General features: G+C 39.1%; 2 protein-coding genes and 1 pseudogene across 4 annotated transcripts in view; 1 reads left to right on the top strand and 2 right to left on the bottom strand.

Annotated features, from left to right (window-relative positions):
• Positions 1-6,657: 6,657 nt before the first annotated feature.
• On the bottom strand, positions 6,658-10,921 carry TMEM60 (transmembrane protein 60). Its single transcript, XM_039849013.1, has 2 exons — positions 10,459-10,921; positions 6,658-7,342 (listed from the first exon to the last, which is right to left on the bottom strand). The coding sequence occupies exon 2, from the start codon at positions 7,290-7,292 to the stop codon at positions 6,891-6,893; it is 402 nt and encodes a 133-aa protein (XP_039704947.1). The 5' UTR covers positions 7,293-7,342; positions 10,459-10,921; the 3' UTR covers positions 6,658-6,890.
• Positions 7,705-7,823, bottom strand: LOC120592092 (uncharacterized; annotated as a pseudogene).
• A 65-nt stretch (positions 10,922-10,986) lies between the features above and the next one.
• Positions 10,987-14,173, top strand: part of PHTF2 (putative homeodomain transcription factor 2) — a 119,547-nt gene continuing 116,360 nt past the window's right edge. For 2 of the 3 annotated variants that reach the window (XM_039849012.1, XM_039849009.1), the window contains exon 1: positions 10,987-11,179. The gene's annotated coding sequence lies outside the window, so the exon portion shown is untranslated. The remainder of the gene's footprint in view (positions 11,180-14,173) is intronic. The other variant, XM_039849011.1, reaches the window with a different exon arrangement.

The raw sequence follows: 14,173 nt of genomic DNA, 5'->3' as shown, positions 1-14,173 counted from the left end.
GGGGAGGGGCCCTCTGGGTTGGGAGTTGGGGGCTGCGTCTCAGACTCAGTTTTGCAACCATGGCTGATAAAAATCAACTGTTGTTTCTCTGCCGTCCCTGCTTCTCTGCCATGCCCACTTCTCTGCTTTCTGCCATGAGGACTGGGCAGTGTCGCTGGCCATGTGGAGCTCCCAGCAATCCCAGGCAGGGCTGTTCAGGAATCTCGTCGCACCTTCTCTCTTTCCTCCTAGCTCTAGCTGCGAGAGGCAGTTTCTTTGTTTCTCCCAGTCCACCACCCCACACCCAGGGTTCTGACCTGTGGTAACTCTTATGCGCAGATCCCATGCTCAGAAGTGCTGGTGTGCAGTTTGGGTGTTTTCTTGCTGAGTTTTAGATCTTCAGGTTTTTGTTTCAAGGGGAGAGATCTGGGGACGTGTCTCACTCTGCCAGGGTTTATAATTCTATCTAGACAGTTTAAGCTCTTCCCCAACCAAGTTTCTTTTTTCCTTCGAATTTTTTTAAGAGCCAGATTTTTATGTGAAACATTTCAGGTATGTCACCTTTAGAAGAAAAAAAAAACAAACCCTTTTCTTGAGTTTTGCTTTGTTTTATGCTGTTGTTCCAACTCTCTTCCTGATCGACAGTGTTCTTGGAAATTTGTCTGCCTTCACTTCCTCATCTCCCTAAAATTTTATTTCAGTCCTCAAATTTAATCACTTAGCTGAAGTGGTTCTCTCCAAGGTCAATGTTTTGACTGCCAAATCCAGGGGCTGCTATTTTTTAATACTTGTTTAATACTTGCAGTACTTGTTATAAATCATTTACTCCTTACAACTCTATATGACTTACCTACCTGTTGTTTTTGTTGTTTTTCCATTTCTTTGCATGCCTTCTTTTGTCTATTCACTATTTAAAGCAGTTTCCATGGTTCTTTCCTTTAGGTCTCTACACTGTCTTCATGGCCCCATTACTTTAGTCAGCCTTCTCACTTAAGCTCTAATGACCCTTGTAATCAAATCTAAACTGTTCTCTCTTGCCCCAAGCATTAGCTGTTCTTTTTTCTCCTAATTTGGTAATTGGCATCACAATCTCTATACAGTCATCTCATAGTAAGCTGATTTTTCAACCTTTTCCTCTGTGTACAGTGTATCATGAGATTGTCTTGAGTTGACTCTGGAAATGTTTATAATTTTTCTGCTCTTGTTATAGATGTTCAGTCCTTGTAGATTTTCATCCCACCTAGGCTTTTAGGATAGCCTAAAATGTTCTAGGCTGCTTGCACACCTCTGCCCCTACGCCCATTTGAAGCCATTCTTAAAAAAAAAAAATTATAGTTAACATATATTAGTTTCAGGTGTACAATATAGTGATTCAACATTTATATACCTTATGAACTGATCACCACAATAAGTCTAGTAACAGTCATCTCAATCCATTCTTTAACACTACACTAACTTTCCTAAGACATAACGATTGTTACTCTTCTTAGAAATATTCCATTGCTCCTTTCCTGAAGAGTAAAGGTCAAATGCTCAACATAGCACTGAAGAGCCTTCATGATATGGCCCTTCCTTTCCAGCCTCATCTACAATCTCTTCCATTTGATGTGCCCAGTTTTCGGCTTTACTAGATGTCAGTACTTGCCATTCCCTTTGTGTACTTTAAAAATTCTTTGCTTTTGTTGGGGAAATCTCTGTTGGGAATACAATATAGTGAAATCTCTTCAAAATTCAAGTTAAACATCATCTCTTTTGTGTATCTTTTACTGATATCCTCTCCAACTGTCCCCTTACCCTGCAACTGGTGTAGAACCAATTCTTCTCTTTGCTTCTTGTGTCTCTTTGCTCACATCATTTAACATACATATTAAATACATGCTGAGCTCTAGCTAAACCATGAGTTAGATGTTATGAATTTTCTTTATCCCTCTGTATCCCCAGCACCTAATATGTCGTATACTTGGTATTCAATAAATATTTGAAGGAACAAAAGTTGAACCTTAACTTTATTGGGAGTGGAAAATATAAATTACGTAGGTTTCTATAATTTAAAAAGTCCATCTCTGACATTAATTCATAACGTAATTCTAGAATGTGACAGATGGAAAAGTGGAGAAAATTAGTACAGTGGGCACTATAAAGAAACAAATTTCTATTTTGTACTTACTGTAGCCTTATGGATAAAGCTTAAGAAGATATCTATTTGCTATGTAGGCCCATTGAGCAATGTGGAGACAGTAAGTATTGTAAAGATAATTAAACCTGTAAAACTTACCCAACTATTCCCCCTTCAACTAGAGATACACTGAAAATTGCTACAAATTAAGGATGAAGTTTAACTATATACTTAAAATGATTTTAATGGCAAATATATAAGCACCTCCTTACTATCTCATAATCTGAAGCAGAGTTAAACTATTCTCAAGTTTTATTAGGCAAGACAGAGTGTGGTTATCTGGTTAACAGATTTACTCTTAAGCTTGTGTGGTTCTGCCTCTTGATGTAAGTAAACACAAGTTAACTATTGAATCAGATAACTAGTCTGTAGTATATATTCTGTTGCAGGAATGGGACAAGGACATAAAGGTGACAGATTTTCAGCCATCTTTCTGTAAAGCCTCTTCACTGGGACGATACGCTGAAGGCATTTGTAGCAGTACAGCTGTGGGTCATTGAAGGAATAATACACTTGTATAATGTTGAGAAATTACTTCACAGTCTGCATTTCTCATGTAAAGTGGGGGTAATACCTATTCTGCTAATTGGTGGTGAAATTAAATGATGGAACACACTTACTTAGCACATTGCTTTGCATATTATAGACACTACGAATGTTAGCTTATAATCCTGGAATCAATGTGGTAAAAAGAATAGATATGTGCTGAGTCACCCTAATCTTCACATCTTCCTCACTGTCTCTTCTATGTATTCCTCTCTCAGATTTTGGGCAGAGGATAGGCATCTGGTAGGAGAAAAAAAGTTTCATCAATGGTCAAGGTGAAGTATGGAGACAGATGGACATCAAAACAAACAACTTCCTAGTTCACTACTTTGCCCAGATCTGGCAATTCAAAATCATGTCACAGACTGCATTTCTCTGATACAAGTGAATTATAAATTTGTAGTGTAAAGATGATAGTGGTAGTAAATTTGCTTTGTGGAATAAGATTCCAATCTGATTGAGCTAACTTGAATACAAGCCAAGCAAAATGAGAGTAAAACAATGAATGTGTAAGGTAGATCTCTCATAAAAGCTTTTAATCAAGTGTTATCTTTATCTAGCATTTGATAGGTGGTATCTTTTGTTGACACTTTCTATTTGTTTCTTCAATAGGAAACCTGTTTGTGGAAATAGTGTTTGGAGTTAAACAACTCCATTTATCGTTGACCATGAGCTAATTTCATTTATCTGGGCTTTAGTTTCTCCATCATTTTAATGAGGTTTTTTCCCTTGGTTCTAACATTCTATAATTCTGTGTATCTTCACTGTCTATGTCATGAATTATAAAGACATCAGTAATACTTTGAGGAAGAGTGATGTTTACTGAGGTAACATGACCAATCAAGATTAAAAGAAACTCTTTTGGCAATTTTTGTCGTGTTTTGTAATGTAATGCTAAAAGGACTCTGATAATTTTCCTCTCAAAAGAGAAATAACTATACTTTTAACGACACAGGTACCTGGTGAGATTTCCCTATGTGAAAAATGGTTCTATGGTTTCTTTTCCTTTTTGCCATCACTTCTGTTCATCAGTCAACATCAGTGCTACGTATTTGCTGCACTGTAAAAAAGCAAAGTGGAAACTAGATGACCAAATCTGTAAGGTTAATAACTTAAAATTACAGTAAGCTTTAGCTATTTACTAAATACTTATTTAGCTATATATTTATGATTTTTTACTTTTCATATTTTCAAGTCTTAGAAGTTATTTTGTTCCCAAGTTACTTTTACTCAGAATTTTTGATAAATCTTTTGCCCAAACTATATTAATTCTTGTCCATGCTGATCTGCAAAATAATGGCTTCACTAAGAACCTATCATTTTTCAAGTTTCTTAAGGCAGAGTATATTATTAGTTCTTTTCATAAATACCATTAGTAAACATCTCTGTATCCTAAAGTACTCTATAACTAAAAACAAACCTAGGAAGGTATTTATCTACAATTCTAATTGTTTACATATTATCCCATTAGTTTTGCTTTTTCTTCTGAGCATAATTTATGTATTTCATTACTTAATGTTTTAAATGTATTCCAACTACTGAGGCTGTAAATTTGTGATTTATAATAAGAAATATATTGGTATTCATCCCTATTCCTGGCACAAGAATTTAACACCTTTGGAATTTCATAAGTGATAAGTGTGATAAAGGTGTCTTTTGAACTTATGTTAATGAGGTGACTTTTGGAAAGCTCCTAGGTACCTAAGGATAGGAGCTGGGTTCTAGGGGAACCAACCCTGTAATGAAAGGGCTGTAACTTTTCAGTACCCCTTTAACCCCCCAGGGTAGAGGGGCTGGAGATTGAGTTCAGTCACCAATGGCCAATGATTTAATGATTCCGCAATCATTCCGCAAGGCTCCATAAAATCCCCAAAGGACAGGGTTTGGCTTGCTTTCAAGTTGGTGAACACAAGACAGGAAGGGTGGTCATCCAGAGGGCATGGAAGCTCCATGCCCCTTCCCCATACCTTGCCCTATGTGTATCTCTTCTATCTGGCTGTTCCTGAATTATATTCTTTTATAATTAACTGCTAATCAAGTAAGTACAATATTTCTGAGTTCAGGAGCTGCTCTAGCAAATTAACTTGAGTAGGGGGTTGTGGGAACCTCCCATCTATAGCTGGTCAGAAGCACAAGTGACAACCTGGATGTGCAACTGGCATCTGAAGTTTGGGGTGGGAATTAGTCTTCTGGAACTGAACCCTTAACTTATGAATGTGATGCTACCTCCAGGTAGATAGTGTTAGAACAGGTAATTCCTTGGTGGTGAGGGAAAAAGACACCCATCTGAATTGGTGTCATAATCAAAAGCAGCACACATCAGTAACTTACTGTGCTGCTTCAAGTTTAGTGTGGCATTATACTAAACTAAGAAAAAGATTTCTACTTTCTGGGAAACTTTCGGATACTGTTATAAGTGATTGATCCTCACATGTGAACAGATTGGTTTTTCTGTGCCTTTTACATACAATTCTTACCCAATTCCCCTTCTTTCCTTGGAGACCTATCCCACCTTTCATTTTAGCAATCTCATACAGAATTTCTGCTTTTGCTTGTTTTATGACCAAGCTCAGGGGTCAGCAAACTACTGCCCACAGGCCTACCTTTTCTTTGTATGGACTGTGAGGCAAGAATGAGTTTTAAATGGTTGAAACAAAATCAGAAGAATATTCTGTCTTATGTGGAAATTATATGAAATTTATGTTTCATTGTCCATAAATAAAGTTTTATTGGAACATACCCATGGTCTATGGCTGCTTTTTCGTCACAAGACCAGAGTTGCAACAGCAGCTTAAAATATTTACTATACAGCTCTTTACAGAACTTTGCTGACTCCTAGCCTAGCTGATTGTTTGCATATGGGCTGTCCCTTCTTTTCCTTTTCCCTTTGAGACGATACTTAGATAACACTTGTGTGAAAATCCCTGCACAAATACAGCTTTTACTGAACTACAAAATCCTCCTGTCTGGTTTCTCAGAGATGAAAGCTTTCTCCTACTTTGACTAATGATAGATTCCAGAGACCAAATAGTTTGGGTCTCTCAACTGAATTAAGAATAGCTGATCAAGTCTGGAACATTATATTCCCCATATTAGCTATCCTTTTCAGTCCTATTTTTAGACACCCAAAATACTGATATATACCAATTATAAGAAAACATATAATTGGTCAATTTTTCTTTACCCTAGCTCTGTAGATTCAAACAAGGGGTTAAGATGTATTAATTTGTGGTGCTGTGGTTGAAACTTTGTCATGTTACCTGTCTTTACAAAGGTAAGCTAGACCAAAATGGTATATTCAAGCAATCCTTTCAAGTATTAGCAGCTAGGAATCACTTTCTTGTTCATTAGATATTTTTAAAACGAATAAAATACTTAGATTCCTCCCACAGCTAAAAGGGAGGGCTGTATAGGGCAAGAACAATCACTCTGCTTTAGGGTTGTAAGATACTTAAGACTTCATTGGAAGTGATTAAGAACCTTGGTAGGGTGATCTCGAATTTCTCAAGCCAGGACACTTCTAAGAGTAAAAGGGGCACTAACTCGCTGAGACCCCAGGACAACAGGCATGAACTGGGTCTATCTTGACTTAACCAGGATGTATGGTTCTCCTAACTTTTGGAAGAGGCAAGCTTCTGCTCTGTTTTAAAATGCCACCTCTAAATCATTTGTCCAAACCGAAGGCAGAGGTAACAAAAAACTTAGCCTAGATAAAAATTTGTCAAATTCTCAGATTCTTTCTGAATGTAAACATGAAGTGGCACCCCTAACTATTTCAGTAACTAGTTTTTTCCTTGATAATTATTTAGAAGCACAAATGACCATTGATTTTGGTTGTAATGGGGCCATGATGTATTAAATTTCTACCCAAATATGTAGATTAAAAGGTTTATATTTACTTACTTTAAATATTAACCTATACTTACAACAGATCACTTAAGAGTCAAGTACAAATATAAGGTCCAAAACAAACTTTATTTAAATAGGGATAACAAGATATAAATCAAATACTGAATAATTGCTTTGAGTTGACTAGAAGTTGATGATTCACCAAGACTATTTTACAGAAGCAATATAAAACTACATTTGGTATTTTTCTCAGTTTTCTGGTATTCTTCAAGCTTGCAAGGATTCAGAATGCTTTAATGATAGTTTGCTGAACAACAATATGAGATGATGTCCTTAGAAATCAGTCTCTCACAAAAAAGACGTTATAGCCAAGCTCTATTAAAGCCCCAGCAAGTAAGGCCCACAAAGGAATGAAGACATAGGACAGATTCATGGTAGTAAACTGTTCCAGTTTAGCACACAGTGCAAGGCAGAAGGCTAACTTAAGTAACATTGCGACAAGGTACCAGGCTTTTTTTTTAATATTGTGTGATCCATGTCGAGGGTCAAAGCCAGATTTACACCGCCCAGCCATTTTCACAATCAGCATGACAAGAAGAATAGTATCAAATATCCATACTGGAATAAATATGAGGAACCAGTTCCAAGGTGCTTTCTCATCCAGTTTCAACACCAACATAATCAAGAAGAGTAACGTGAAAAGCCAGGTGAGTAGTACTCTCTGAGCCAAGGACATTCTCATTTAAACAGTTTAAGGAGGCTGTTGCAGAGTCGAAAAATGGAAAATAAACCCTAAGAGAAGGAAAAAAAGTCAAGATTGTTTTGATAACAGAAAAAAAAAAATCACTTCCACTCCTGGTGAACAAAGCTGGCTCCTTACCACTCACAGATTTCCTAATTTTGAAAATATTCTACTATTCTTCCTTTCAAAACCTATAAAACTCGTTGCCATCTTTAATGACATTATATCCATCATTCCTTTTAGCACATGACAAAATACAATAAAATGTTTAGTATACCAACTGTATGTATGCTCTATTCAAAATGTCTCAAAAACAGTCTGTTCCTTTAAATTGCTATCACTCAAATCCAGGCACTCATGACTTTATTCTTGCACCTCAGGGATGCGCTTAACCTTTTTTTTTTTTTCCCCAGGCCTACAGCACCTGGTATTCCTAGGTGGTCTCCCATCCAAGTACTAACCAGGACTGACCCTGCTTAGCTTCCGAGATCAGACGAGATTGGGCATGTTCAGGGTGGCATGGCCATAGACTTTAACTTCTTTTTATACATTTGCACACCTACAAATTTTCATTCAATTTCAAGTAGTGAAAAAGGAGGAGGTGGTATCAAGCCGAGAAAGAGTTTTCGTAAGGAGGGAATGGTTAATAAAAATTAAGACATTAAGTAGAATTAAGATCATAAAGAGGTCATAGGGCTAAATAATATCGAACACAATGATAATACTGTATTTTCACATAGTTTAACCTGTGGATCTTATATTTTTAAGTTAAACTTTTTCATTTAAATTCTTATAAATATCCATTTTAGCCCAATTTTTAAAAATAATACTTTCATTTTTTTTTTGGTTTGTGGTATTTTTTTTACTACTTTTCAATAATCAAAGCCCCTTAAACCTTTGACATTTGTGATTATTAGATGCTAAATTATTCAATAATTGGGACTATTTCTTATACCCCTGTTCTATCTTTCTGATCTATATTTCTGTTTTGCACTAGTACCATATAATTGTTACTGGATATGGTCTAATATCTAGAAGGCCTGGTACCTACTCACTGTTTTCTTTTCCAGAATATTTTCTATTTGTCTTTTCATTTTTTTTCCACTAAATCTTAAAAACTTCGACTTTTGTTTGGGAATGCATTAACCTATAACATTTAGGTATAAGCATTTAATAGGTTTACAATATGTTCTATACTTATTCAAGTTTTTTATATCAATCTGTGACCATCTGGAAAAAGGGTAAATACGATGGAGAATTCAGAAGCCAAACTACATACAGTTGGGTAAGGAGTTAACCGAGGATAACACCAGCTGACAAAATTTGATTCCCCTTGAAACATTTGGAGAAAATGAAAGACCTATAATGAGATTGAGAAAGGGTCAAGAAATTTTCAGTAAAAGAGGAATGGAATCTAAGTATGATTATGAACCGAGATTAAAGTGATCAATTGAAGATGAGAGGAGACTGATGGAAAGAGGAAAAGATCCGAAGGTGGTTGTGATGGTAATAAAAGAATGGGTGGTAGGAATAAAAATCCAGAAATATAAGAAAACAAGGAAAAGGTGAAGAAACTGGCTAGAGAATCAAATGCCTTAGACCAGCATGTTTAATAAATTATATTTTAGAATTAACCTTGTTCTCTGCTATATCTCTACTACTTTAAACAGTGGGTGGTTGTCATTGTTCAAGAGTATATATCTGTTTTATTTCAATAGTGACTTATGAATTGTATAATTCCTCTCTTTCTCCATATATCCATCTGTTTTGTACTCAACTTTTTTACTTAGCTGGCAGATGCCTCATACTGCAGTATGAAAAGTGGAAGCTTTTACTCCCAGGAAGGCATTTTCTGTGGTGGTCTCCTTCTTGGGATGAGGCTACCATAGTGGGATGTGCGGCTGAATTTGGAAGGTTTGGAGGAGTGTGTACTGATTAATAACTACAGAAGGATTTCATCTGTAGATTGTTTGCTCAATCACCATCTCCAATCTATCTGGCCATTTTGTGAATCTTTAAAAAGTTTATGATAATATAGTTGCTTACACATAACTTTTCCATCAGTCATTGTATGTGTATAGCTTCATTATTTTCAGGTAGGAATGAGTAGCAACTAGTCACGGGAAGGGAAGCTGCACTCAACATAGGTACTTTAGGACTGGAATGGAAAAGATGCAAAGAACAGTCTTGTGGCTACAAATTTTATAATATAGGATGCAACGAAGTTCTGCATGTACTTGTACTAAAATGCCCTCAACCAGAAAGCACTCTGCTGATATTTAAATGGCACTTGAAGGATTGTAGATGCTGGGCTACAATGATTACATAAGACCCCAATTTTGTTTATTAATAAATCTTTATTAATTTAAGCAGTTGTATTTTTTCTTACTACTATTCTTTTTCAAGGGAGAGGTTACTCCAAAACAAAAATCTACTCAACTTAAATATTTCCCATTTAAAATGGTTCTTTCTGGTAACTTGAAAATAGTTAAGTATTAGTTTATATGCTTCCTTATCCATTGTTAAAACCTTCGTGTTGCCCTAAAATGGAAAAATAAAGGGCCCTGCCCACAGCTTCAATGTCTTGGTGCCAGTTGTGTGTGAACTCATTAATTTGTCCATGGTGATTCTCACACCGTCCCCATTTTCCTTCTCTCTCTACTGCAGGTGGAGAGTGAATTTGCCTCATGCCAAAGGCAGTTTTGCTTAATGAGCCGCACAACACAGAATTCCTCTAAATAACTATTCAACTTTATTTATAGAATTCCTCTAAATAACTTGGCCAACGTAATCATCCTTCAAAGGAACTGCGTTCTGCTTATAACTGATCTGATTTTCGGGCCTACGTGTCCCTACAACTCAGGACGTTCCTAAACTATCCTTGCCTTCCGTTTTGAAAAGGCGAGGCTCGGCGCCCTATCGGACCCCTTCTCCCCACATTCTGCGCTGTAGGCCCAGTACATTTTGGAGTTAAACGCGTTTCTTGCACGACACGATTCATAATGCATACAGAAGCCTGGTGCCAAGGTGTATGTGTTTTGGGCCGGGAGTCTGAGGGGGCGGGGGGCACCGCACAACCCACCGAGGCATCGGGAGGCTAGCGCCGAGGCACCAGGGGCGAGCGCACTTCGTGGAGGATGCCGACTCGTTGGAACCCCAGACTCACCTGGCAGCGCCGCTGGCTGGAGAGTGGAGAGGGGCACGAAGATCAGGAAATTCGCCAGTTTGGATCCTTGGCCTATTCCACACTTTTTCCCCCATTAAATCCAGAACCCGTCACATGATAATCAAGGAAAAGCTCTCAGTTCCGCCTCCTCAAACAACGCGGTGGAGGTTTTCTCTTTTCTACCTCAGGGCCTCGCCCACATCCGGGGCAGGGTCTCACCGACCCGGGGCTTCCCCTATAGGTAGAGAAGCGGCCAATCTGGGTTCAGAGGCTCCTTTCCCTGCGGTAATTGGACCATTTGGCCGCCAGTGCAAACCAACTGACCTTTCCGTACGTTCGGGTTTGCCAAAAGGGCGGCAATAAAAGAAGCCACTTGCTCCGCCTCTCTATTGCTACAGGCTAGAAGGAAAGTCAGTCAAAGTACAGCCTGGAGTGTCCGTGGTTCCATTGGGCCCACAGATGCCAATCAGAAGAGCCAGCGCTCGGGGCCGCCCCCGCAAGGCGCCCTGCCCCTCCTCTCGCGCTCCCCGCCAGCGCGCGGAGACTGCAGGCTCCGGCGCAAAATCCTGCGGGAGAAGGGGTGGGGCGACAGCTGTGGAGGCAGTGCGCCCGCCGGCAGCCTCGTTGTGAGTCCTAGGTCTCCCGCGGCGGCCACGGTGCTCGCCTCGGTGTCTCCCGCGCACTCCAGCCGCCTCCTAGTGGTGCGGCGCCCGCTCCTACGGTAAGAGCTGGCATCACCTTCGCGCTTGGGCGGGCGGTGTGGAGGTCGTTGGGTTCTGACACAATCCGGAGGATGGAGCAGAACCTGAGAGGAGAGCGGCGGGAGGGATGGAGGTGGGGGCTCCGGGGCCAATGCATCGCCCTCTACCGCCGTTGACTTCCTCGGCAGCCGCTGGCACCTGCGCGGCAGGGCAGTCGCGGTCCCCTTCCACGTTTGGCCGGTGGCAGAGGCTTAGCCTCCCCCTCCTGAGCCATCGCGGTTTTCAGCCCTTGATGGTGAGGGGCGGAAGCCCAGTGCTGCCTCGCGTCCCTCCGGCCCCTCCCGCGGCCCCTCTCCTTCGCTTCCTTCCCCTGGCGCTGTGCTGGGGGTGCGTCGGGTCCTGGAGGACGTGCAGGGGCATCAGGTTTCGGAGCCCAGGCCCGCGGGGAGAGGTCAGCTAGCGGCCGGAGGAGCGGGCTGGGGAGGAGGGGGCGTCTCTGCGCGCTGGAAGCGGGCTGGAGGGAGGGTCGCTGCCCTGCACCCACTGAGCAGGCAACAGTTTGGTTTTCTGATTCCAGCACTCACTGAAGCGGGTGCTGAAATCCTTTGCACCAGCGTTAAGGGATATTTCTCGTCTGGAAGCCATACGGTGGTTCATCAGGGTGCTTCACCTTTTATTTTTATCTGCCTGATGTTGACAGTGTTCTGGTATTGTTCCTCCTAGGCGTGGCTTTCTAACTCAACGCCTTCTTTATAACTTAGAGGAATCATTCTGTCACTGATCTATCATCTTTATTTTTAACCCGGCAAGAAAAAAAGGAACTGCTTTATAGCAACATATACTGACTAGGGAAATACAGAATCTGGAACAATTTATTAATTTCAGTATCTACATACCAAGAAATTTAAATTCATTGTGAGTCATTAAATATTTTGTAATTTACACTTGTTCTTTTTGTTAATGGTATACCCTGGTTACTTTGAGATTTTTTTTTGTTATTCGCGGTGCTTTGATTTTATAGTTTTTGATTAGCTTTAGCCAACTGGACATTTTAATTTTCCCCCCCCCCACCCCCGTGAGACTTTGACTATAGCCTTAGTATTTGCTCTCGTTTTTAGAGATTATGTATTTTTGAAAAATTTGTTTTCTCCCAAACTGGACGTTTCCATAACATTTTTAAAAATTGGAAATGGGAATTCTGAGAATTTGGAAACTATGCACTTTAGCCTAGGGTGCCTTAAAATAGCATAACAATTTGAAATCGTAACTTTTTTTTGGAGTAAGGGTTGCTAAGTTTAGGAAAAGGAAATGGGTATCCTCTGTCAGATGTAGTGGCTCAACTTCTAGATTCCAGAGGAAAGGAATATGAGGTCTAGGGAGAAGGAGCCATGCCTGAGACCAAACACAAACTGGTTCCAGGAAAGTTTCTTGCTAGGGAAATAACCTGCTTCTCACACAGGTTAGTTGTCTCCCTGCATCAGATAGTATTGTTAGGTGTCAGTAAGGTAGGAAGTATCTGTGTTCTCATTTTTACCACATTTGGTAAATGAAAATGTAGTAAGCAAGTGCTAATCAAGTATAGTGTACAATGGGGGCACTCCTGCATAGTCAGACTTCCAAGAGTCAACTTTTATTGAGTCCATACTGGGACAATTGGCCCTAAAAATCAAGTAGGTGGCCTAAGCAGTTTTTACACCATGAACTTTTTTGGTTAGTCCATTTAATGCAAAATTGCAAGGAAGTTGTAACACAAAAAGCTTCACTAGACTGAGGTAAAGAAAATTCAGGGTGACATGTCAAAAAAAAATATGAGGATCAAAAAATGGTTGGAGTCAAATATGTGGTGGCAGAAATCTAACTATGGGAGGCGAACACACACAATGCAATATATATATATGCCTTACTGTTAAATTGTACACATGAAACTTACTGGATTTCATTAACCAATGTCACCATAAAAAATAATAATGAATTGAAAAGTTTTTTTGAAGTAAACAAAAATAAATTAAATGGAAAAAAATAGTTGAAATGCTTCTATATTTTTTATGTAATCCTTATAATCCTATGTTGTAGGTACTGTGATTACTGTCCTGTCTATTTTATAGATGAGTTAACCAAAACTTAGGTTAACTTATTTGTTCAAGATTTCTCAGCTAATACATTGGTGAGATTGTGAGTCACATCCAGGCAGTCTGATTACCAAGCCTACATTCCAAGCTGTTAAGTAAAAGTGATTTCTTAGAGACTTGGTAGAAGGAGACTAATAAGTGGAAAATAATGCTGCAAAACTATATAAACTGAATAGGAGTATTGTACATATTCAGTAACACTTTGAGATTATTGTATAATAGCCATTATTGAGTGTTCCTGGGATTATAACGATGGAGTCAGCTTCCCTGTCTTTGAGGAACTTTCATTTAGTGGGAGGTAGATATTGAACAGATAATGATAATATATACTATAAGAGAGTGCTACAGTGTGTGATTTCATAGAGAATTCAATTAAGGTTGAGAAAGATAAGCGTTTTAATTCCTGCTTGACTTTGTGACCTTAAACATGATACTGAACCTTTTTCAGCTTCAGTTTCCTTATCTGTTAAGTAAAGAGGATAATACTTCTAAGGAGAGTGTTAAGCATTAGACAAAATACGTATAAAGGACTGGCACACATCGGTAAGCCCTGAATAAAGAAGAACGAATAATTAGAGACAAGAGAAGGGGTTGGGGATTTAGTAGGGAGCTATCACTGGAACCTTAAAGGGTGAGTGGTAGTGTTCATTTGAGGAGAAGGGCATTTTATACAGATAGAACAGGAATATGGATGGTTGAAGAAATGGCAGGTAATTGTGGTTTTATATAAAAACTATTTGTGATGGCCAAATTTAAATAGTAATTGAATATTCAAAATGTGGTTGGGCAAAGTGAGTACTACCTAATTTTGGAGGTTGGAAATTTCATACATATATAGTAAAATTATAGCAAAATCTTAACAGTTTGTGCATTGCTATATTTTAA

Source organism: Pteropus medius, unplaced genomic scaffold, assembly GCF_902729225.1.
Source record: "Pteropus medius unplaced genomic scaffold, Ma_sr-lr_union100, whole genome shotgun sequence".
In the NCBI taxonomy this organism is placed as follows: Eukaryota; Metazoa; Chordata; class Mammalia; order Chiroptera; family Pteropodidae; genus Pteropus; species Pteropus medius.
The sequence above is the reverse complement of the archived record's forward strand: the minus strand, read 5'-3'. Positions and strand labels throughout refer to the sequence as shown.